This window comes from Nicotiana tabacum, chromosome 3 (genome assembly GCF_000715075.1).
Source record: "Nicotiana tabacum cultivar K326 chromosome 3, ASM71507v2, whole genome shotgun sequence".
Lineage (NCBI taxonomy): Eukaryota > Viridiplantae > Streptophyta > Magnoliopsida > Solanales > Solanaceae > Nicotiana > Nicotiana tabacum.
In genome coordinates, this window is record NC_134082.1 from 76,419,056 (window position 1) to 76,442,025 (window position 22,970).

The window sequence follows — 22,970 nt, forward strand, 5'->3', positions numbered from 1 at the left end:
TCTGATGGATTATAATAAGCAGTGGAAGCAATCCCAGTTTCAAAATCACATGTAATCTAGACAACTAGTATATACGGGGTTTCACGGGTTACCTCTTGAAGCGTGAACATATCTCTTCTATCACGTGAGCCTTCAATTCCATAACTTCTCAATGGAATCTCCATCACCCACACAATCGTGATCCTCGAACATTCCACGATCTTCTACTGTGTTACCCAAATAATACCGGAAATAGAAATTTCGTGTGGGCGAAATTTCTAGGAAAACTTAGATGAAAATTTCAGCCACCATGTACTACTGCTTCTAGGTGGAAAAGCTTATGTACTTATAGCACAAGTTTTAAGGGTTAAGACCCTTTTCCAAAACCTGTTGGGTTTTCTTTTTCACCGGAAAAATGATTCCTTTATTTCCTATTATTTAGGCACAGTAGGGACCACAGAATTTAATTAACAAGGCTTCAATTATGGAATTAATTTCTAATTTTCGAAATTAATATCTACCATAATTAATTACGAATTATTCCACTAAAAATCCGTAATTGCACTCCTTATCCAATTTCGAAATTCATCCATTAAATCTTATTTAGCTCCCTATATTAAGATTCAGATACTAATCAAGTAAATTAAATTACTGACAATTTAATTTATTGATTATTTCCTTTAGACTTTCGCTTAACTTATTTCATGTGTCGGATACAAAATCCACCGGCTGGGTTTACACATGAAAACTTATAAGCTTTCATAAAGGTGTATCATCAATCTCTAAACCGAGACACGGATTCCATCAACTAGCTATTACTACACCAATGTACATTATTATTATGCAATTTACCAGGCATATTGACCCACGAAAGAATCTCGCCTTTTAATAAATCAAAACAATAATAATATACACATCTAATAATAATTATATCAAGATTAAGAGTATAAGTACATTTAATGGCTAGAGAGTTTATTTTATTAAATCAGTATAAAATACTTATTTCTACCTGGTCCGTTCAATCCATACAAAATGTATTAGCACAAGAAGTTGGAATTAAACCATTCCCATAATCAAGATAAATTATATTTAATCTTGTGCTACAATCATTCCTGATGGTTTGTCCAATTCCATCATTAGATTGTGAACTCAAACTTTATACTTATAAGAACCGATGATTTAATCTTCCGTATATAAGCTAAACTCTATACACTAAATCATCTACTATATAAGCAAAGGACACGGACTAATATATGATCTATTTAAAACTTTATTAAAACTGAATAAACAATTGTTTCATAATAAATACTATATCTAAATCAAACTCATGGTTAATAGTATATATCCCAACAATCTCCCACTTAGACTTTTAACCATGATATTATGAGAGTATACTATATTCAAATGCTTGGTTAATAGTATATGCCCCAACAATCTCCCACTTAGACTCATAACCATGCATCTACAACTTTCTGAGGCATTCTTTTACATGACTATTAAAAGTCTTCACCAAATAAGGTTTTGTTAAAGAATCTTACCAAGTTATATCTGATGCAATATTTGTCCAGAAGTACTTTGTCGTAATTATCTAGTTTGGTATTAAACTCTTCAGGGATCCTGTTACCGAAACTATCCCAAGAATGAACACCGAACTATGATTTTCTTTAGCTTTCTCCCACTACGACGAAGTACTACTAATATTACCTTCGTTACCTCACGATATTGAAATATTAGTGACTTCTTACTATAGTGTTCAATGTTCAAACATCACTCCCGCTCGATAAAGGCATATCATGTCTATTAACATTCTCCCACTACTTAAATGCAATGGAACGTCAATTCTGATGTATGGGTTTTGATGTTCTTGAACATCTAGTTATTTCTTTGCCCAGTTCCTGTAAAAATAGTTTACTTCTCGGAACATGTTTTATTAAACATTCCTTATCTAGAAAAATGCATTTGTTTTAACAATTACCTTATTTTCTTTAGGACAATAAAATAAAGCTTCATTCGATTTCTTGGATATTCGATAAACATGCACCTATCCATCTTTAGTTCCAACTTACATATCTGTTTTCCCTTTCAGCACATATGCAGGACAATCCTATATCTGAACATGCCACAGACCAAACTTACATTCAGTCCACAGTTCTATAGATGTCCCAGTACTAACTTAGAAGGAACTAAATTCAAAATGTAATTTGCAGTTTCCAGGAAATATTCCAAAAATAAATAAGGCAAATATGAATAACACGTCATTAGTCTATCCATATCCAAAAGAGACTTATTTGTTCTTTCTACTACACCACTATATTATGGAGTTTACGGTGTAGTCAATTGAGATGTAATCCCTTATTCTGATATGTAACTAAAAAACTCTTTAGAGAGGTGCTCGACACTACAATCAAATTGTAGTAACTTAATATATTTCTTTGGTGCTTCTCTGTTTCAAGTCTTAAAAACCTTGAATTACTTAATTCATTAAGACTTACAGTGCATCAAATAAATATATTAATATTTTGAGTAATCATTTATGAACGTCACAAAATACTCAAAATCTATCTCTTACGAGTATGTTCATTTAACCATACAAATCAGAAAGGATTCATTCTAGCTTATCACCAGTTTTATTTCCTTTTAAAGGGAAACATCTTTTAGTAAAATTTCCTTCCAAACAGGATCCACAAGTTGGTAGTGCCTCTACTTTCAATAAACTTTATGGTCCATCCTTGACCAACTTGAAATCCTATCCAGATTAATATGACTTAGACAAAAGTGCACAGATAAGTTTTACTCAATTTTGAAGAATATATTCTTTTATGAGGTAGACTAATATTGTGCTGTTGAGGAGAGACATCAATATACAATAACAAAGTCATGCATTCATGTACCACAAGAGATAAAATGTTTATTAAGCTCAATAACTCAAGAGTTATTCGAAAAATAAAACAAATATCCATCTCTTATTTTGCCCAGAAACCGGAATTAAATTCCTTCTAACAAAAGTACATATATTGCATCCTTAAAATTAATGTCTTATCACTAAAAGAAAATATTAACAAGTAATACGACCAATTGCATAAAATCAATGTGGAGTTGAGATAAAAACATTAAATAGATCATAATAAGTCAAAACACTGAATATAAAATTCAGACTGCATTCAATATTTATATACATACATGCATCTGGAATAATAAATTTCGATGGGAAAAGAATCATTCATGCAAAGTATATTATATAATGCAAGAATTATACAATCCAAAAATAAATAGAACCAATTCAGATGGAGAGCATACTATTATTTTCAGTCAACTGTATATAACTTTTTAATACAAAAATTTTAAACACACTACACATATATGCCATGCATCTTGAATTGCAATTTCGATGGGAAAAGAACTACTCATGCAACATACATATGCAATGCCAGATTATTCACTTCAATAATTAAAACAGACCCAACTCAGATGGAGAGTATACTGTTAATTTAAGTCAAGTGAACATCATTTTTAATAGATCTAGTTCCATTGATCCAACATGTATACTCAGATGGAGAGTAAGTACACGATATCAATTATTAGTATTTCACCTAGTGAGCTTACAATAAATTTATCCGATATGGAGGAAGACCTAAAGTCAACGCGTAAATTTATTACTCACTTGAAATTAATAGTGAAAGACCATAGAAATATAATTCTATCACCATTTAATCATGATTATATTTTAGTTACAAAATTGATTCAACCCTTAAACTTAGATAGAGAGATAATACAGGTTATCAATAAATAGTAACTATATCCAGTGAGTTCATAATAATTTATCCGATATGGAGGAAGACCTAATGTCAACACGTAAATTTACTATCTCACTATAAATAAAAAAATGGAGATCATAGGGGTTAATTCCTATCACCACTTTATCACAACCACGAACATTTCTCTGAGGATTAAGTTCCATAATTTAAAAAAAATACTCAATACCCCATTTAAACAATCTTAAAATACTAAAATTATTATTTTACACTGCATAGCAGCGATTATTGTTTACTGGACTGTTTCTGATAAATCTACCAAATTTCATATCAATCGGAGATCGTTAAAATCACAATCTCCAAAAATTGCGACCAAATTTGAAAAATTATCAGTTTAAGCATTTTTTAAGAATTTAAAATATGACCTACATTTTTATCATATACCAATTCATGTCAAATCAACATGTGTTATCATGTTCCAGATTAGACATAAATAAAATGATAGAAAGAATGACTTTTCGCATGTAAATCGCATTTTAATCCGTCAAACCTCCAAAAAACTCATCTAAACGATCCCGAATCGTCAAAATACGATGTGATTCACTGCATAGCAGTGAGTTCTTCTTTAATGATCGTTTCCGATGATCCTATCAAATTCCAGGTCATTCGGAGATCGTGGAATTCATGATCGCCAAAACTAGACCAAATTCGAATAAATTATTTTTGGCATAGTTAGGATTAAATCCATGTGATTTGCATTCTTCATATATATTATATCAAGTTAAATCACATGCTTCAGATTTAACACAAATATAGCCGATATATAAAGAATAATTTTTCATATTTATAACAAATTCAATTTAATAAACTGCTTGAAAACCCATCTAAACGACCTCAAAATGCCAAAAAACAACATGATTCACTGCATAGCAGTGAGTATTTCTCACTAGATCGTTTTGATGAACCCACCAAGTTTCAGGTCAATCGGAGTCCGTCAAATTCATGACCACCAGCCTGTAACTAAACTCAGAGAATAACCGTTTTAAGTAGTTTCATGAATTAAAATAAATATGATATTGATTTCCATTCTCCTTATAATTACACTATAAGCTCATGACATATATTATGTTCTTCCTATTTTTAGGATATATAATATATTCTTTTGCAATAAATTATTCTTTTATTAAATACACAAGAACCTGAAACATTATATTTTCTCCCGTTCGGCGAAAAACTTAATATCTCTTCTCATGGTGGAGTTGGTATCACTAGTACCCAAAGATAAAACTCTTTTTCTAGTTAAGAACCTCCACCACTAATGTAGGTTTATCAAGGATAATTTTCACATGGTACATTAAGCAGATTTTAATGACTCAAATAAATAGGTCGTTTTGTGGATCCTACTTATTAATCATAATGCTCAATCCATGAATAGACACAATTTCACATGTACAAATTTATTAAGAATTTTTCATTTGTTCATATAAACAACCCACTTCAGTGGTAACTATTTATTACTCATAAAATTCTCAATTTACAAGTGAATATATATGTAGCTCATAAAATTATTTTATGGCAGAATATGGACCACAGCTTAAAAGCCATACCAACAGTATAAAACTCATACAAAATACCGTCATATTTCACTTAATTAGAAACTCCAATCAGAGAACAAAAAATTCTTCATAGAAAATCCAAAACTAATAATCACGTAGGGCATGAAAACATAAACTTAAATTTGAGAAATTTTTTATGCACAAATATGCCAAACGCTACAATCATTAGTCATCCAGGATATCAAATAGAGAATTTTACTTTCTTACAAAATAATTATATCATCACACAATATCAATTATACCTTGCAAGACCTAGTCAATAAAATCCTACACCTCTATTATTGAATTTAATACAACAACACGTCTATTTGCTAATAGCCAATGTGTAAACCTATTATATGACTAGTATTTAATCATGGGGACCATGGGGAGTCACCCCACCACCATTGAATTAAAAAGGAATTAAAACTATTAAGAAATAATTTTCAGAAAATAGAAAAACGTCCAAAACACAGTCCAAACGACATCAAAACGCCGAAAAATACCATGATTAATTGCTAAAGCAGTGCGTTTTTCTCACCCCGTCGTTTCCGATGGACCCACCAAATTTCAGCTTAATCGGAGTCCGTCAAGTTCGCTGACCTCCGAAAATACCGGCTATTCGGTCAAAAACAGGTTTTGCGTTTTTCTAGGGTTTACCCCAAAAAATTCAGATAATCTTAATCAAATATCAATAAGAAAACAGATATCTCATGATTACAAAAATAATCCAAAAATTTTGCACAGTTAATTCACAAAACAGCAGTGCAGTTTTTCAGAAAACTACATATATATGTAATTCAAAAAATGCACATAAATACCATATTCTTGTTTCACGAAAAACTTAGTTATCTAATTAGATGTGAGTGTGCTCTGATACCAATTGATGGATTATAATAAGCAGCCGAAGCAATCCCAGTATCAAAATCACATGTAATCTAGACAATTAGTATATACGGGTTTTCACGGGTTACCTCTTGAAGCATGAACATATCTCTTCTATCACGTGAGCCTTCAGTTCCATAACTTCTCAATGAAATCTCCATCACCCGCACAATCGTGATCCTCGAACATTCTACGGTCTTCTACTGTGTTACCCAAATAATACCGGAAATAGAAATTTCGTGTGGGCGAAATTTCTAGGAAAACTTGGCTAAAAATTTCAGCCACCATGTACTACTGCTTCTAGGTGGAAAAGCTTATGTATTTATAGTACAAGTTTTAAAGGTTAAGACCCTTTTCCAAAACCTGTTGGGTTTTCTTTTCCACCACAAAAATGATTCCTTTATTTCTTATTATTTAGGCACAGTAAGGACCACAAAATTTAATTAACAAGGCTTTAATTATGGAATTAATTTCTAATTTTCGAAATTAATATCTACCATAATTAATTACGAATTATTCCACTAAAAATCCGTAATTGCACTCCTTATCCAATTTCGAAATTCATCCATTAAATCTTATTTAACTCCCCATATTAAGATTCAGATACTAATCAAGTAAATTAAATTACTGACGATTTAATTTATTGATTATTTCCTTTAGACTTTCGCTTAACTTATTTCATGTGTCGGATACAAAATCCACCGGCCGGGTTTACACATGAAAACTTATAAGCTTTCATAAAGGTGTATCATCAATCTCTAAACCGAGACATGGATTCCATCAACTAGCTATTACTTCACCAATGTACATTATTATTATCCAATTTACCAGGCATATTGACCCACGAAAGAATCTCGCCTTTTAATAAATCAAAACAATAATAATATACACAGCTAATAATAATTATTCAAGATTAAGAGTATAAGTACCTTTAATGGCTAGACAGTTTATTTTATTAAATCAGTATAAAATACTTATCTCTACCTGGTCCGTTCAATACATACAAAATGTATTAGCACAAGAAGTTGGAATTAAACCATTCCCATAATCAAGATAAATTATATTTAATCTTGTGCTACAATCATTCCTGATGGTTTGTCCAATTCCATTATTAGATTGTGAACTCAAACTTTATACTTATAAGAACCGATGATTTAATCTTCCGTATATAAGCTAAACTCTATACACTAAATCATCTACTATATAAGCAAAGGACACGGACTAATATATGATGTATTTAAAACTTTATTAAAACTGAATAAACAATTGTTTCATAATAAATACTATATCTAAATCAAACTCATGGTTAATAGTATATATCCCAACAAGGTCATCATGGCAAGATTCATTTTGAAGAGTAAAGTGTAGGCTACCACTGATCTTCTGGAATTAAATTGCAAACAATCACACAAGTCTACGATTTTAATGGCATTGGGCAAGTGTAGATGAATGAGTACGTAGTTATAGAGTGACCTTATTAAGAGGCACAATTGCACAAGTAGGAAGGAGGAAATGAGCAAGTGATGTGGATTCAGCGTTAATAATAGTGATTAGGTGGAGGCCATGTGTCAGGTAACGTAGCGATAAGCAGTGGCAACTGGCAAAAATGGAATCTCAGAAAATGCGTCCAGTTTCATTACAGGCTGTGTAACAGTAGAGTGGCGGCTGTAGTAGGTGTGCTTACCCTCTTCGTTTTGCTGACTCTTTAGGACGCCATCGAACGAGGTCTCCGTTGCCTACAGTCCATTATTCTAAATGTTGTAAAAGAAGGTTCGAAGTAGCTGTGCTAGGTCTAAAGATTTCGATTAAAATTTTATTCCTAGTTGTCTGTTTCTCTGTCGGTGCTTAACTCGAGCAGAAAAATATTTTAAGGCATCACATAATGGTTGCGGGCTGTCTTGAGCCACTTGCATTTGTTTAATTAATACCCATTTCACCGATCAACAAACTCAAGAGGCTTTGGAACACTACTTCAATTTCTGATTTAAATACAATGATTGTGATTAAGTACTTCAATTTCTCTTTTGTCATTTTCTAAAATCGGAAAAGGGTCAAAACTATCCCTATCGTTTGCTAAATGTTTTATAAATACTCTCCGTCCATCTATCCGTCCAAAAAATTACACGATATTAATTCTACTAACAAAAATACCCCCGCGACTAACGGCGGAATTGGTGGATCTTTCATTTAATGACGTGACAATTTTTAACTGGGCCACGTGGCAATCTTTGAATGGAACAAAAAGTGGATATTATTTCAACCCATTTAACTTATCCGACCCATTTACAAAAATGGGTGGTATCTGACCTCTCCCTTTCTTCTTCTCCAATCATAAACCCCATTTTCGGGAAATGAACATGCCAAGAATCAAAGAAGATATTGGAAATGTTAGATCCTCCATCTTCAGCCATATGGATAAATTAAAGTTTGATAAATCAATAGCAAACGACTCCAAAAAGTGGAGAACACATCTGCAATTTTCAGTCGCAAATCAGTGGCAGCAGTTCTTCGTCTTGTTGAGAGAATCATCTCCAAAAATATTTCAACCTAAAATCAACTCAAATCAGCTCTACAGGTGTTCCTCTTCGATTTACCAGCTGCTTGGATCGTTTCGAACCAGTCCACAAAGTTCTTCAAATTTGCGGTTGGTGTTCTTCGGGGTTCATCAAGTGATTCAGGCTTCAATAGTAATGAATTCTCGTTCAATGAATCAGGCTATAACAACAATTCGAAGCTATCTTCAGCAGCTGAAGCTCAAAAATGTTCAGCAAGTGTTCGTCGTATTTCAACTTCAAACTGCCAACCCAAAGTCAGCCCAAACCTCTTCAACTAGAACTCAAAACGTAACCACAAGCTCGTCTCAACAATCCGAACAAACCCCAGAAACCAATTTGAACAATCACCCACAGAATCGAAGGAACCCAATTCGTCTTCTTCGTCGAGAAACCGTTCGAAAATTTTCAACTCAAAACCCTAGAAAATCACTCAAATCGATCCTAATCCTTCAGATTGGGCTTCAAAATGATGTTTTCAACTAGAATCATGAACATCCAATCGAATTCGAAGCCCTAATTTTCAGATTTCAAACTTAGCTTCTTTGTTGAACTCGGCACAGACGGGTTTCAATTGTGGCCTCAAATTCAATCTTACTTCTTCGAATTGAAGCTCCAAATCAGTAGTTTAAACTTAGATAATGAATAAATCACAAAATTTAGAACCAAAATAGAATGGAGAACAAGGAATTGAACTTTTAGGAACAAACAGCGAAAAGCAATAGATACGATTTCCTCTTTAGGACACTGTTGAACAGTAATTTTGCTAAGCCCGTTTCATTTTGTAGAAGTCATTTTTGCCAATACTGCAAAGCACGGAAAAATGGGTAAATGGGTCGAACCAGGTAAATGGGTAAAAATAAGACCCATATTTGATTCTTGATTAAAGATTGCCATGTGGTCCAGTTAAAAATTGTCACGTCATTAAATGAAAGACCCACCAATTCTGCCGTTAGTCGCGGAGTATTTTTGTTAATAGAATTAACGTCGTGTAGTTTTTTGGACGGATAGATGAACAGAGGATATTTATAAACCATTTAGCAAAGATAGTTTAGGCCCTCTTCCGTTCTAAAAGTTATAAACAGACAGCCTAGTTCTTTTAGTACTATACCATATTTTTTAACATGTTACATTGTAGCAGGTAACCTAATTTCATATATTTTTAGACAACGTGATAATGCAAAAACTCTTTTAATTGTCTTCTGTGTATAGAGAAATTAAACTTTTTTTCGTTTTACCTCTTCCTCTTGAGAAGACAGGTTCTAGCACCATCATATTTTTCTTTGCAAACACAGCGTTTCTTTTATCAGTTGATCTCAAATTACTTTCATATTATATTCTAATCTTGACTGTTCTAATTGCAATTGGCATATATGGAAAAAAAAAATTATGGTTTACAATTTCCCCGCCCACGCTCCCAGAGCCAATGAAAACAAGTTCTAGCAAACCATCATATTTTTTCTTAGGCAAGACTTCCACTGAGATTCATTTGCAGAAAAATCTGGGCTTCATACACATGTATACACACAAATTTGCGAGATGCAAAATTCAACCTCCATAACCATAAGGATTGCAACAATCTTTGCTCATGGAATCTTTATCACCATATTGTCCTGATTCTAGCAAAGTGACCTAGCAAAACACCCAAGTTATTGCGTTATAAATGATGGTGATTCCCCCTCCACACCAAAACACCCAAGTTATTATGCAAACCAAAAGAAGAAAAAAAGACAAGGAATGATCGTGTGAATTAAACAAAAAGTAAGGAGAATAAAACTTACCTTAATGATGTCTCGTCTTGAACTGGGGCGCATATAAGATGCTAAGACAGCCATGTGGAAATGCTGGTTTTACGCAAAAATAGAAAGAAAAAAAAAAATAGAAAAGCTTAGTTTCATAAGTGAAGAATTACATATATAATCATCATATTTTAATAGGTATATTCTTTTCCTTTTCTTTTTTCGGGTTTGTTTCTCTTTTATTTTCTCCTTATGTTTATAAATAATGCACCTACGATAGAGATTTTCATAAAAATGCAAGGAGCGGCACTTGGAATTTGCATAATAAAATCTGGTTTCAATTCATAGACAATGTGACGAAATAAATAGAGGCTAAGGCAGCTAAATGAAGGTCAGCTAATTTACTGCCATGAATTGGAGCTTACTCTGAAAGGATCACTTCTCAAGGACTGCACCAATATTGGACTCTCCAATGCCCTGTCCTGGAAATAAAGAAACGAAGTAAAAGCCTTACTACGGCAGCCAACACCTAGTTTATCCCATGTATTAAAGATATCAAATATTCTGAAACATCTTAATTAGTTAGAAAAAACGACAAATATTTGGTCCTCGAGTTTGGAAAAGAGAAAACTGATATAATTGTTCTTGGGCTTTTACCTCCAAATAATAGTCCCTCAATCGCCTCCCTGTTTGAGCACAACAAATGCGAACAATTGATTCATCACTGCTTCCACTAATAACATAGTCCCTCCCATTCATGTAATATGATCGTGTATAATTATGAGCGCTCCCTGTGGAAGCTATACGGAAATCTGTCTGCAGCCTCCCATCTACAGACAAAAGTTGTTTCACCTGTACCATAAAGATAGTATAAACCTCAATCATGAAGTCATCTACAATATACTAGTAGGTATAGCCACACATAAAGATACCGAATTTATCAAGTTGGGATTTTGTATAACAAAAATATTGCTTTTGAATATGTCTAAACTAATCAGAAGCCACAAAGCAGACCTTTAACTTGTTATTCCAATAGTAAGGAAATTTGGTATCATCAAATGAGATTTTTAATACGTTGCATTGATCAAGGTACCTCGTTGTCTACAGCCGATACCAGTAGATAAAGGTCGTCTGGAGAGAAGCAAACCATCACGTTTCCCCTTGAGCTCGAGGCTGTATAACAGGGGCGATTTGGCATCTGCCTCAAATCCCACAATTTGACATCACGATCAAATGATGAAGTAGCAAGCAGGTTTGGAGAGTGATGTGCAAATTTAGCCACGTTAATGGGTTCTTGATGCATATCACTGAACAAATGTAAGCGCTCGCCACTACAAATATCGTATATGGCTACTTTTTTTGAATAACCACTCGTAACAAACTGATCGTCCGTTGAATTAACATGAAGTGAAGTCAACTGTTCAAATTTCTCAAAAACAGCAGGGCTGGAACTGCTATAGCTTGTCTCTGATTTTGGCGATGTGTCATTGATGTCATACAATCTCAAAGAGCCATTGTCAGAACCAGCAAGGAGCTAACAGATGAAAACAAAGAGAATAATGAGCAGTTTCCGAGAAAAGGGGTGATGGAGATTAAAATGGAAAATATAGTACTACATGTTTTTTGGTTAATAGAAATATAGAGCATGGATATTAAGACCTTTAGCAGAAAAATCCATAGGTGCATACATAGCAGACTAGCAGGAACATTCCATCCGATCATATTAGTTTTGGGAGGACAAGGGTTTCAATAACTAGATATCTTCTAACATAAATTGGTCAGCTAGGAATCTCAACAAACTTTCATTTACATGCATTTATGAAATTTTCAGATTGGTACTCAGCGAACTTTTACTTACAGCTACAGGCTACCCTGTATCCGTAGGAAAGGGTAAAATCCTGTTAAGGTGGTCATGTACATGTCAAGAAACAAACAAAAGTCAGTTTTTACATGGTCCTGCAACAATGAAAAAGAGTACTTAAAAAGACTTTAGAATGTTAGGTATGATTTCAAAAAATCAAATGACAGAACATGAACATACAACATACATACTTATAATGGAACATAAATGGACAGATATGTAGGTTGATCACACATGTCACCTTACATCAACCAAATATGGCTACCCAATTTATTTCATGTATTTAATCCACCGCTTCCCCTCTGGTTTTGCCTAAAATAGGATCTATCCACCAACAGTTAATGAACTTAGATTGTACTAATTTGACCTTATATCCTAAAGTAGTCACATCCCACGACATGCTCATGACATGAAGAGGATACATATGACTAAAGTTAAAGAACAGCAAACATGCAGGGATAGTCTAATATGAGTTTGGAAATGTCACACCATGTGGGAATGCACACTAAAATGCAATGAAACGACGACCATTGGATGTTGTTATGGTTTGTAGCACACTACTGTATAAAATATGAATGTCATCCTAGTTTTAGGATGGCAACTAACCAACACTAAGTACTTAGAATTGCATCAAATTCAAAACACAGGCTGATAACCTTCCAATTTGCAGCATATTATTCAACAATCAGAGCCCTATCTGCCGTCAAAAAATTTCTTCATAAAGACTATATTTAAGACCTCATAAGGTACATGTGACTATGATCCACGAAGCAACTATAATTTTAGTTTTGAGAAAACAGCATACCTTAAATGGATTCTTGTTAAGCCAACAGAGGCCTAAGATGCTATTAGTCACCCCAAAGAGTGGAGTGTAACTGAAAGTATTTCCAGCATCATGGTTTACGACGACCACCTCCCCATCCAAAGTTCCAAAAGCCATTAGACTAGGATTAGTGGGATGATACTCAAACTGTCTTGGTCGAAGGCTCCCACTTCCTTCTTTGATATTATTGCTGATATTGGACAGTATATGCAGGGAAGGAGAAGCAGATGAACCAAGTTTGGCTGCGCAGAGGGACCTTGAATAGAAATATGGACTTTTCCTGCAAGAAACTGCCTCCTTTATGCGAGAAGATTTGCTGTGGTACACATTACCTCTACCTGTTTCACGCATATGCAAAACACTTGCAACATTTTCTTTGCGCTGGCGTTTGTACGGCAGGTACTCGTAGTACTGTGAGAAGACAGTATTTGCCAATTCTCTATCTAGCTTTCTTATAGGAAAGTTATCTAGAACTTCCAGATGAGGCAATGAAGCAATAATGTATTCCCTGTAGTATTTCTCAAAGCAGATTGGTGAAGGATGACAAGAAAGATACATCTTGGAAACAACTGATCTGTCTCTCAGTTTCAAGTTTATATCCTCGGGACAATCATCTCTCTCTTGAACATGAAAATCGCCAAAAGAAACCTGATACACGGATTGAAACCTATAAAATGTAAGAGAGAAAAAACAAGTAAAACTTTAGTCAACAACTGCAAGCATAAAGAAAAGCCATAGACCTCATGTTGCAAATCAGCCCTTCCACTTTTGGCAACAAAAGAGGGATCCGATGAAAGAATTCCTTCAAAATGATTTGATACTTTATCTGCCGAATCATTAAGTGAGTCCTGGTTTATCCTTTTAAACCCATAAGTTGAAAATAAGTTGCCAACAGAAGCTGGACTGCCAGCACCATCTGCATACAATATTTATAGTCAAATTTCTGAGTATATAATTTATGGTTGCTGTCAAAGTCCTTGCGTGAATGACCTGATTAAGTTATTTCAGAAACAGGAAGATTTGTCATCTTACTGGATGATGCAAGACATGGCCCAGTATCTTTGCAACATATGCAGTTTTGAAACCTTAATTCTGTCAAAGAAGGAAGGCGTGTCAAAGCTGCGCGGGTTGTCCACAGATCAGCTATTCTAGTTCCACATATGGAGAGACGCATCAATTTTGGCATGCAAGCAAAGCAATCCCTCTCTAAGTTAGTGAGGGAAGAACAGAAGTCAAGATTAAGGGTGTCTAACTGCATGAAGCTTCCAACCATATTCAGCTTTTGAATCTCAGTGGACCTCAGTTTTAGCGATTGGCAATTTAAACCGCTCTGAAAAAGGTCCCTGCAGAGGCCCAAATTCAACACAGAAGTCATGATCGCGAACTTACAGACCTCTCAAATCCATAATATGGCATTCCTTGGTATTGTCAACAACACATGCAATCTATCATCTTATGCACATTAAAGTCACAGCTAGGGTTTATGTCTTTGTTTTGATAGCTAGTTTAGTTGGCTTAGCTGTGGTTTTGTAATTAACTCTTTGGTGATTAATGAAATACAGTTGATTACCAAAAAAAATTAAAAATAATAAGTCACAGCTAGGGGAAACATAAGAGCAAACTGATATTCTCACCTTTTCTAATTATCCTATATAGAGGAAAAATTAGGTTCTTTGTCTAATTCGTTTCCCTCTGTTAGTGTGCCTAGCATGCCATAAGCAGGGGCGAAGGCACACTTGGGTTAGGGTGGTCAACTGACCACCCTTTATCGGAAAATTACATTGTTTATATAGGTAAAATATTAGATTTTAGAGGTACATAACATGTATTGAACACCCTTTGTCGGATTATTTTTTTTACTTATTTCAAGTTTGAACACCCTTGAGAAAATTCATGGCTTCGCCACTGGCCATAAGTATGGATACATTAAAAAAATTCAGTTGTAAGAGAAATATAGATGAGGAAAATAAGATGGTATTCAATGATCAATTAAAAATAATATCATTTAGGCATACCACAAGATTTCCTTTTTAAATAGCATATCCTGAAGATCAACAGTGCGGAGTGTTGAATTGACTGCACGCACTAGGGAGACCACAGATTCTTGCTTAACAGCCAAGGGTGAAGTGCAAAGTACGTCCACTGCATCAACATCAAATAGATGGATTTTAAGCAATACATCGACGAGGGGGGACATGTCAACATCTTCAAGCTCATCAAGTGAAACTAACAGAGTCCTCCTTTGTTGAACTTTTTTCTGCATGCTGGCCTGAAGAAGTTGAGAATTTTAATGATCAATGTCAAGTTAGATTCCTCAAAGCAAAATCTTTTTACACTATTAACACAACAGGAAATTTGTTTCACAGTATTACGACATAGTGATGTTGCAAGGATTACAACAAATTTTCAATACATAGACATAAGTTCGGTATTATATCGCAAATTATCAGTTCACATATATTTCACTAATATTTCACCTCATGCAGCTTGTAAGAATTCATTACTACATTGATCTACATCAGCCAGAAGGTGCTAAAACACGAATTAAGAAAGAAAAAGGACTACAATAAAGCAAATTTGATTGATTAACATACAGATTTTTGTTTTCCTTCGCTAGAGAAGAGTAACTAAAAATTAAAGAAATGACTACCTTATAAAGCTCTGATAGAAGAGCTGCATTGGGTAGCACCTCATGCAGCTTGCAAGAATTCAGGTACCTAGTAACAGAAAAGAAGAGGCACGTGACATCAGTAAAGTATCGTGGTTCAAGTATCATCATTTCCTTAATTTCTTTTTGTTTCAGACATGAGGAAAGAATGCCACAGAAGTATCAAGCCAATATCATATTTGGCAAGGATTTGGAGAATGTTAAAGGAAAGCTTCATTATTATGGCACCACACACATATTTCCTTTTACAACTATCTTCTGCACTTACAACTATTAACATTAATTTAGTCAGTAGAAGAACTACATTTTCAAGTTTGTATCAGCTAAAGAGGAACTGCACTCTTTTCCCATCTACACGCCACATATGAATCATAATCTATGATCCTCAGAAAAAGGAATCCATGTTCTTAGGCTTTGGCGGATCCAAATGCAGGTACGCATTGGTATAAACCAGAGACCAGAATTTTGGGATCGAACCATATAGATGTGCGAAAAATAAGTACATATTGTGACGCCCATGACAAAGGGTGGGCCGACTAGGGCGGGTAAAGAGAAGAACTAATACGCTTCTACACCGGCAAGCTTCCGAAGAAGGGGTACATATTAAAACCTTATGCGAATGTCACATCGGAATGGGAGAGGAAAATGAAAAGCTTAGTAAGGCATAGCACTAGTTCACATGGTACGCAGGCTTTTGGGCTCGACGATGACATAGTCCAAGTGAAATCCATCATATTTGTTGGGCCAAAGGGGGCAATATGTGTCATGGGCTTGCCTGTCACATAAATAGAACTAGATATACATTTCACAACCCATGCTTTAGAACCCACAACGTCTAAATTGTTCCAATAACAAGTAAGGTGAACCAGGGTCAGGAATCCATTTCGCAAGTTCGTTATTACGGGTAGTTCCTACAAAGGATCGGATCCTTTTTAAGGTAATTATATGGTGTCACCCCCATGTTAGAACACTCTTTAACGGTATCTTTATGGCTAAACTTTTTTTAAGCGATTAAATCGCAAGTTGCATACTCAACTTCTGGACGGGTTCGAGAGTTTGGTTCGACTGAGACTGATCTCTCTTTCTCTTTCTGAATCCGCCGCTGTTTTTTAGTGAAGTACAGAATAATGTGCTAACGAGCAGCTAGATTGCAAAGTCATAGTAACACTTAGTACTCTTTAAGGACTAATGGTCTTCAAATGCCTACTTTTAATTTATAGCATGAAGGTCAACATTGATCATTTTGTCCCTTCACAATTTATTTGATGATGGAGATTCAGGTCAAGGCTCTAGTATCTCTCTCCATAACCTGGCAATCTATTGAAAACTTTCATGAAATAGAAGTAAATGGAGTTCGGAGGAGAAACAGTGCACTATTAATTAGCATAATTTTAGTCCAATTTCTATGACAACAAAGCTTACTGAGCAAAGCTGTTGTCTTCAATGAGCTTTGCTAGCTAGCAAAACCACTTAAGGAGAGACAAATAACAAAGGAGAAAAGCAGAATATGAATAACCCGTCACTCTAATTTGAGCAAAATTTCATGCCAATAATGAATAAACCTTCTGCCGAAGAAGAAAAGAAGAATCTTGGACCAAAATATACCTGGCTACAATGGAAGAGATGTCAAAAGACATGGTTAACAATTCTTCACATGAGCAAACTCTGAGCTGAAAGGTTCAGATTGATGCTAAATGCTAATAATGCTCAAGACTTGAGATAAACAAGGTTGTTTCAAGTGTGAACAGTGAGTCAAATGATTGGAGTGCCGAGAGAACAGACAAAGTGGGAAAGAAAAAGGCTATAAGCAGAGTAACTATTCAACCCTTTTAAATCAAATAATGTACAAATGGATAAGCATTGCCAAGCACATGCTCGTATCATTATCATCTGCTTCCTTTTATTTTTCATTTTTATATTTTATATATTTCCTTTAATTCGTATAATTATATAATGGTATTTAATTGTTCATGAAATTTAAATAACTTTTGACATATATAATATATCAAAATTAAAATTATTATATAGTGGTATTTAATACTCCCTCCGGTCCACAATAAATAATTAATTTATTTTTTTATTTTGGTCTAAAATAAGTGTCTGTTTATATAATAAAAAAAATTAATTTATTTTTTCAAAATTATCCTTATGTATATATCCCTAAAAAGTCTTTTACTCCTCACATTAACTATACTGCGACATTTAATTAAGGTTAATTTAGTCACACTAATTATTTTTGTCTAGAATTTAGTATTTTTTAATATGTATGCTTAAAGCAAATTAATCATGACTCGGAGGAACACGTTAAGATTAATGAATTTTCAAACATACATAAATTCGTACCGAAACAAAAAAAGGTAGAGTAACATATGAAGTGAAAGTTGCCAAACTATAAAGCTTATCATAATACTACAAATCAAAGTTGAACATGAGATTCACGTATCATTATCAAAGTAAACGATCCTTATCTTCTAGGACAAGAGTAGTATTGTCTATATTGACTTGTCCTCAAAATAGCAGCTTGGAAGTATTGAACTTCCCATCTCAAATAAGATTATAAGAGATATATTAACGAAAAAGTTGAAAATACATTTTAACAAAATATGATTAATACTGTAAAGCTAAAAAGGGAAATTCAACCTGAAATTGAAAGAATTTTATCAAGCACGTGAAATATGAAGGTAAAAGGACTAAGAGCCCGTTTGGCAATGAAATTTTTTATTTTTCGAAAAAATTTACTTTTTTCCGAAACTAATGTTTAGCCATAAAATTTTCAATTTTCACTTAAAGATAAATTTAGAATTTTTCGAAAATTTGAAAAACTCCAAAAAATTATTTTCCAAAATTTTAATTCAAATCACTTATAAAATTTAAAAACAACCCAAAATTATATTCATATCTAAATATAACTTTAATTTTCAAATATCATTTTCATTTAAAAAATTTTGCTCCTGTTTTTTCGGAATTTTTCCATTCTTATGTCCAAACGCACACTAAGTAAGATGGAAAAGGAAATTTCTCTTGTCTTGTATGTAAAGTGGTTGTGAAATGAGGAGATGTGGTCCATAGAAGACGTCAATTTGACGTAGAAGAAAGATAATTAAAGGGTAGGTAGGTAGGGGTGATAAGAATGGAATGGTTAACATATCACATAGCGTTTTGATGAAATTTTCGAGTATTAAAGCTTGATAATAACATCTAATTTTTCATTCCTATACACTATATGAAATTATATTTACCTCCTATTCAAGTTTTACTATAATTACATTTTATATAATCAATTACCATTTATGTACATTTTAAGGGAATTAATGATAATAATTAGTATCTTAAAATAACTCTAACGTATTTTCCACTCCCCACGTTTCTCTCTCCACATATCATCCCCTCCCCCACGTATCTTGCACTTACCCACGATTCCACCATTAACAACCATTAAAAAGATTTGAACCTTTGAATTCGAATTTGGGTTTTCAAAAAACATTATTTATTTGAATTAGTGTTGTTGCAAAGAATTGAGAATTCTTTCTACGTCTCAATAATCCCTAATTTTAGTAATGTAAAGCAAAGGAAAAGAGAGCAGCAATTCCACCATTGACAACAATTAAAAAGCTTTGAAGCTTTGAATTCGAATTTGGGTTTTCAGAAATCATTGTTTGTTTGGATTGGGTATTTGTTGCAAACAATTGGGAATATGGTTTAGAGTTTATATCTCAATTTTGAGGGGTTTTGGTGAAGATTAGACTTGGTTTTGGCTGATTTTCATATAGAAGAAGAAGAAGAAGACGACATGATATACATTATATTTACGAAAGTGTAGTACAATTGTAGAAAAATTGTATTATGTTGTTTATATTTTTTTTATTTAACTATTGTATAAAAGTTTAACAACGTTGTATAAAAATTATATTTAAGTTGTATGATATTGTAGTTGTATATAACTGAGTAAAAATAATGTATGATAAATTGTAGATAAGTTGTATAATATATAATTAGTTGTATGAATTTTGTTTTTGCTATGTATAAATCAGATACAAAATACATATTGTATAAAATTTGTATAAAAATTATATTTACGTGGTATGATATTGTAACTGGGGTAGAAATAATGTATGAAAGTTGTAGATAAATTATAGATAAGTTGTATAATATATAATTAGTTGTATGAAATTTATTTTTACTATATATATATAATTATAAATTATTTGTAAACAACTTGTAAAGATCATTTGATTTTTATTTTCAAATTTCTTACGTGTAAAATTAGATCCCTTCTTACTTTTAACATAAAATTAAAGAAAATTTTTACCCTAGCTATTCTAAGTGGCATACGCAAGTACTGACTCTACCCTTTTCCCGCATTGGAGTTTGAAGTTATAATTGATCAATTGAAATCATTTGTTTAGAAACGAATTAGCCAGTATTAACTTTATTGTGCCTCTGCACGTGCAAAGCTTTGAAGTTGGCAAACAAAGAATTATAAGAAATGAGAACAATGTAAGAAAGATTGTGGCAAATACTGTCAACTTAATGTAATAATATACCTTCTCTGCCACACAATGACAAGACTGGAGTGTTATTTAATTTAGCTAATTTTTAGTGTCGGTATAAACATTACTTCGTTAATTCTTTTTGTTGTGTACGTCTGCAAGTATTTTTGTGAAGATTCAACAGCTTTTATAGTAAAGTTAGTAGATTTACATCTGTTTTGTTTTAGAAACAGAGTTTTTTTTTTTGGACAAAAAGGAATATGAATTTGTGTAAATGTAAACTATGGGTGAAGTTAGTAGAATTAGTTGGGAAATTATTTACTCGATATATGGGGAGAAAGATACAATCGGGAGAGAAGAGGGGAGAGAGGAGAAAAAAAAGGAAAATGATGTAACTAAATCTCTTGATTGAAGGCACAAATAATAGATTGAGAAGGTGGATTGTATATATTTTGTAACTAAAATATATTTAGGTCGGGTATATACCAATACATGAACATTTTTTGTAATAAAATTTTAAATAATATATAGGAATAAAAAAATCCCTTACATTAATATCCGATGGAGATGGTGAAACTAAAAAAAGGACTCTAACACTTTAGAATTACAAGTTGCAAAGATCCTACCTTTTCTTTTTAGTGAAGAATCTGCATCTTCCTTTTCCTGGACCATCTACTTAAAGGTCGACTCGTCAAGTGGAACCCATATTGTTTTTGCTTTTAACTATTCGGTATTGGAAGTTTCATAGCAAGTCCATTTAAGTATTTAACAGAGGTTAAATCATTCCCTAGTGAGACATGTGTGACAATTCCCTTTTAGAAATTAATCTGTTTAAAAATATACTTTTATTCACTTAATTGTTACGGATTAAACACATTCATAAAATGTGACAGGTGAGAAATTCATAATTAATGTATGTATTAATATTTTATGAAGCGTATGATCATTTGATCTGAATTTAAAGTATTATAGATAATACAGTTGTTCACATAATTATATTATATACTTAGTATTTCGCTGTCGTTATACCAACATAAAGTTTTTGGTAAAGAATGATTAATGAACCATCTTTATGATATTCCTTGTTGAGGTAAATGAACCCAAATTTACTTCTATTCACTTTCTTCTAGGAAGATAAGAAGTATTGCTTTGTCTATTTCGTTTTATGTGGTAAAATTTGAATAACAAATTTTAAAAAGAATTTAAATTTGTGGATTTATAAATATTTATATGGCTAAAATTATCTCATTAAATATGAGGTGAAAAATATAAAGAAATTATTTTTAAAATTAAAAAATATCATTCTTTTTAAAAGAACTAAAAAAAATAATATATTGCTACATCTATCTATACTATATTAAAAGCACGAAAGCTCTTAGTGAAATGTCGTTCGTCTTTTTTGTCCTTTAAAAATAGATTTTATAATGGACAAAATCGTAATTAAGTTATTTTTCAAATATTTAAACTTTTAAATCAACGAATTTTTTTTTTATTAAATCTTTCCTTATTTGAACTAATATATAGGACTTTAAATAAACTTTACCATATACTAATCCTTTTCTAATTTGAAAAAAATATCTAAATTCAACAATAAATACAATACGTATATATTTGATGGCCCGTAAGACTACAATGGAGAACGAAGCACGCATGTAGCCATGGATGACATGGTCCGCGTGAATATTGTTACTCTTCTTTTTGGGACTCCAAAAGAGGTGAACAAGAGTGTACTACATAGAGATCACTATGTAAACTCTAATAAAATTTACTTTACGTTATTAATTCATTGCCCAATCTGTAGAGGCAGGCTATGTCATTATGTAAAAAACTTAAAAGATGGGTAAATTTCACAAACGATCATATAACTATGATATTTTTTCATTAAACTCATATAACTTTGTTTTCTCACGCAAAAATCATAAAACTTTCACTACTTTACTCAAAAAGTCATAGTTAACCGGCAAAGATAATTCTCCGGTAATTTTTCGTATTTTATCTTTTTTTATTTTTTAAATTCAATCTAATAAATTATGACTCAATTAAAATAGGAAATTGTACCTCCTATAGCAAAGGCATACACTCTATTCAGAGGCGGATCCAGAATTTGATTCTTATGAGTTCCTACCGTAATTTCAAATTTATATGCAATAATAACTGGGTTCACAGTTAGATATTTAATTATAAACTAGTTTTAGTGTACATGTGTTGCACGTATATTTTGTGTCTATTAATAAAAATTATATAAAATTTAGAATAAGAATGAATTATTTGTAATAGCAATTAACATCGAAATAAATACAGCATATAGTTACACGTGTATCTTATAGACGATGTTTTTGGTGTAAAAAATATTACTCAAAGTATAAATATTAGATATACCTTATAGTATGTATGATTATCCTTGATTTTAAAGTCCTAAATATTAGGACTTCTACAACAACAACAGCAACAACAATCTAGTAAAATCTCACAAGTGGGGTCTGGGGAGCGTAGTGTGTACGCAGACCTTATCCCTGCCCTGAAGGGGTAGAGAGACTATTTTCAAAAGACCCTCGGCTCAACATAATAAAAGGACAAAAGGAGAGAATATTAGTTTCGCCACAGAGTTTATTGGAACTTCTAATAT

The 22,970-nt window shown here is 32.8% G+C and overlaps 1 protein-coding gene across 1 annotated transcript; it reads right to left on the reverse strand.

Moving 5' to 3' along the window:
• Nucleotides 1–10,108: 10,108 nt before the first annotated feature.
• On the reverse strand, nucleotides 10,109–17,659 carry LOC107804395 (protein DWD HYPERSENSITIVE TO UV-B 1-like). Its single transcript, XM_075249558.1, has 11 exons — nucleotides 17,460–17,659; nucleotides 15,837–15,903; nucleotides 15,202–15,455; nucleotides 14,219–14,529; nucleotides 13,927–14,102; nucleotides 13,169–13,834; nucleotides 11,596–12,036; nucleotides 11,160–11,354; nucleotides 10,928–10,984; nucleotides 10,545–10,607; nucleotides 10,109–10,395 (listed from the first exon to the last, which is right to left on the reverse strand). Exons 1-11 carry the CDS (start codon nucleotides 17,489–17,491, stop codon nucleotides 10,312–10,314), a joined length of 2,346 nt encoding a protein of 781 aa, XP_075105659.1. The 5' UTR covers nucleotides 17,492–17,659; the 3' UTR covers nucleotides 10,109–10,311.
• Nucleotides 17,660–22,970: the final 5,311 nt, after the last annotated feature.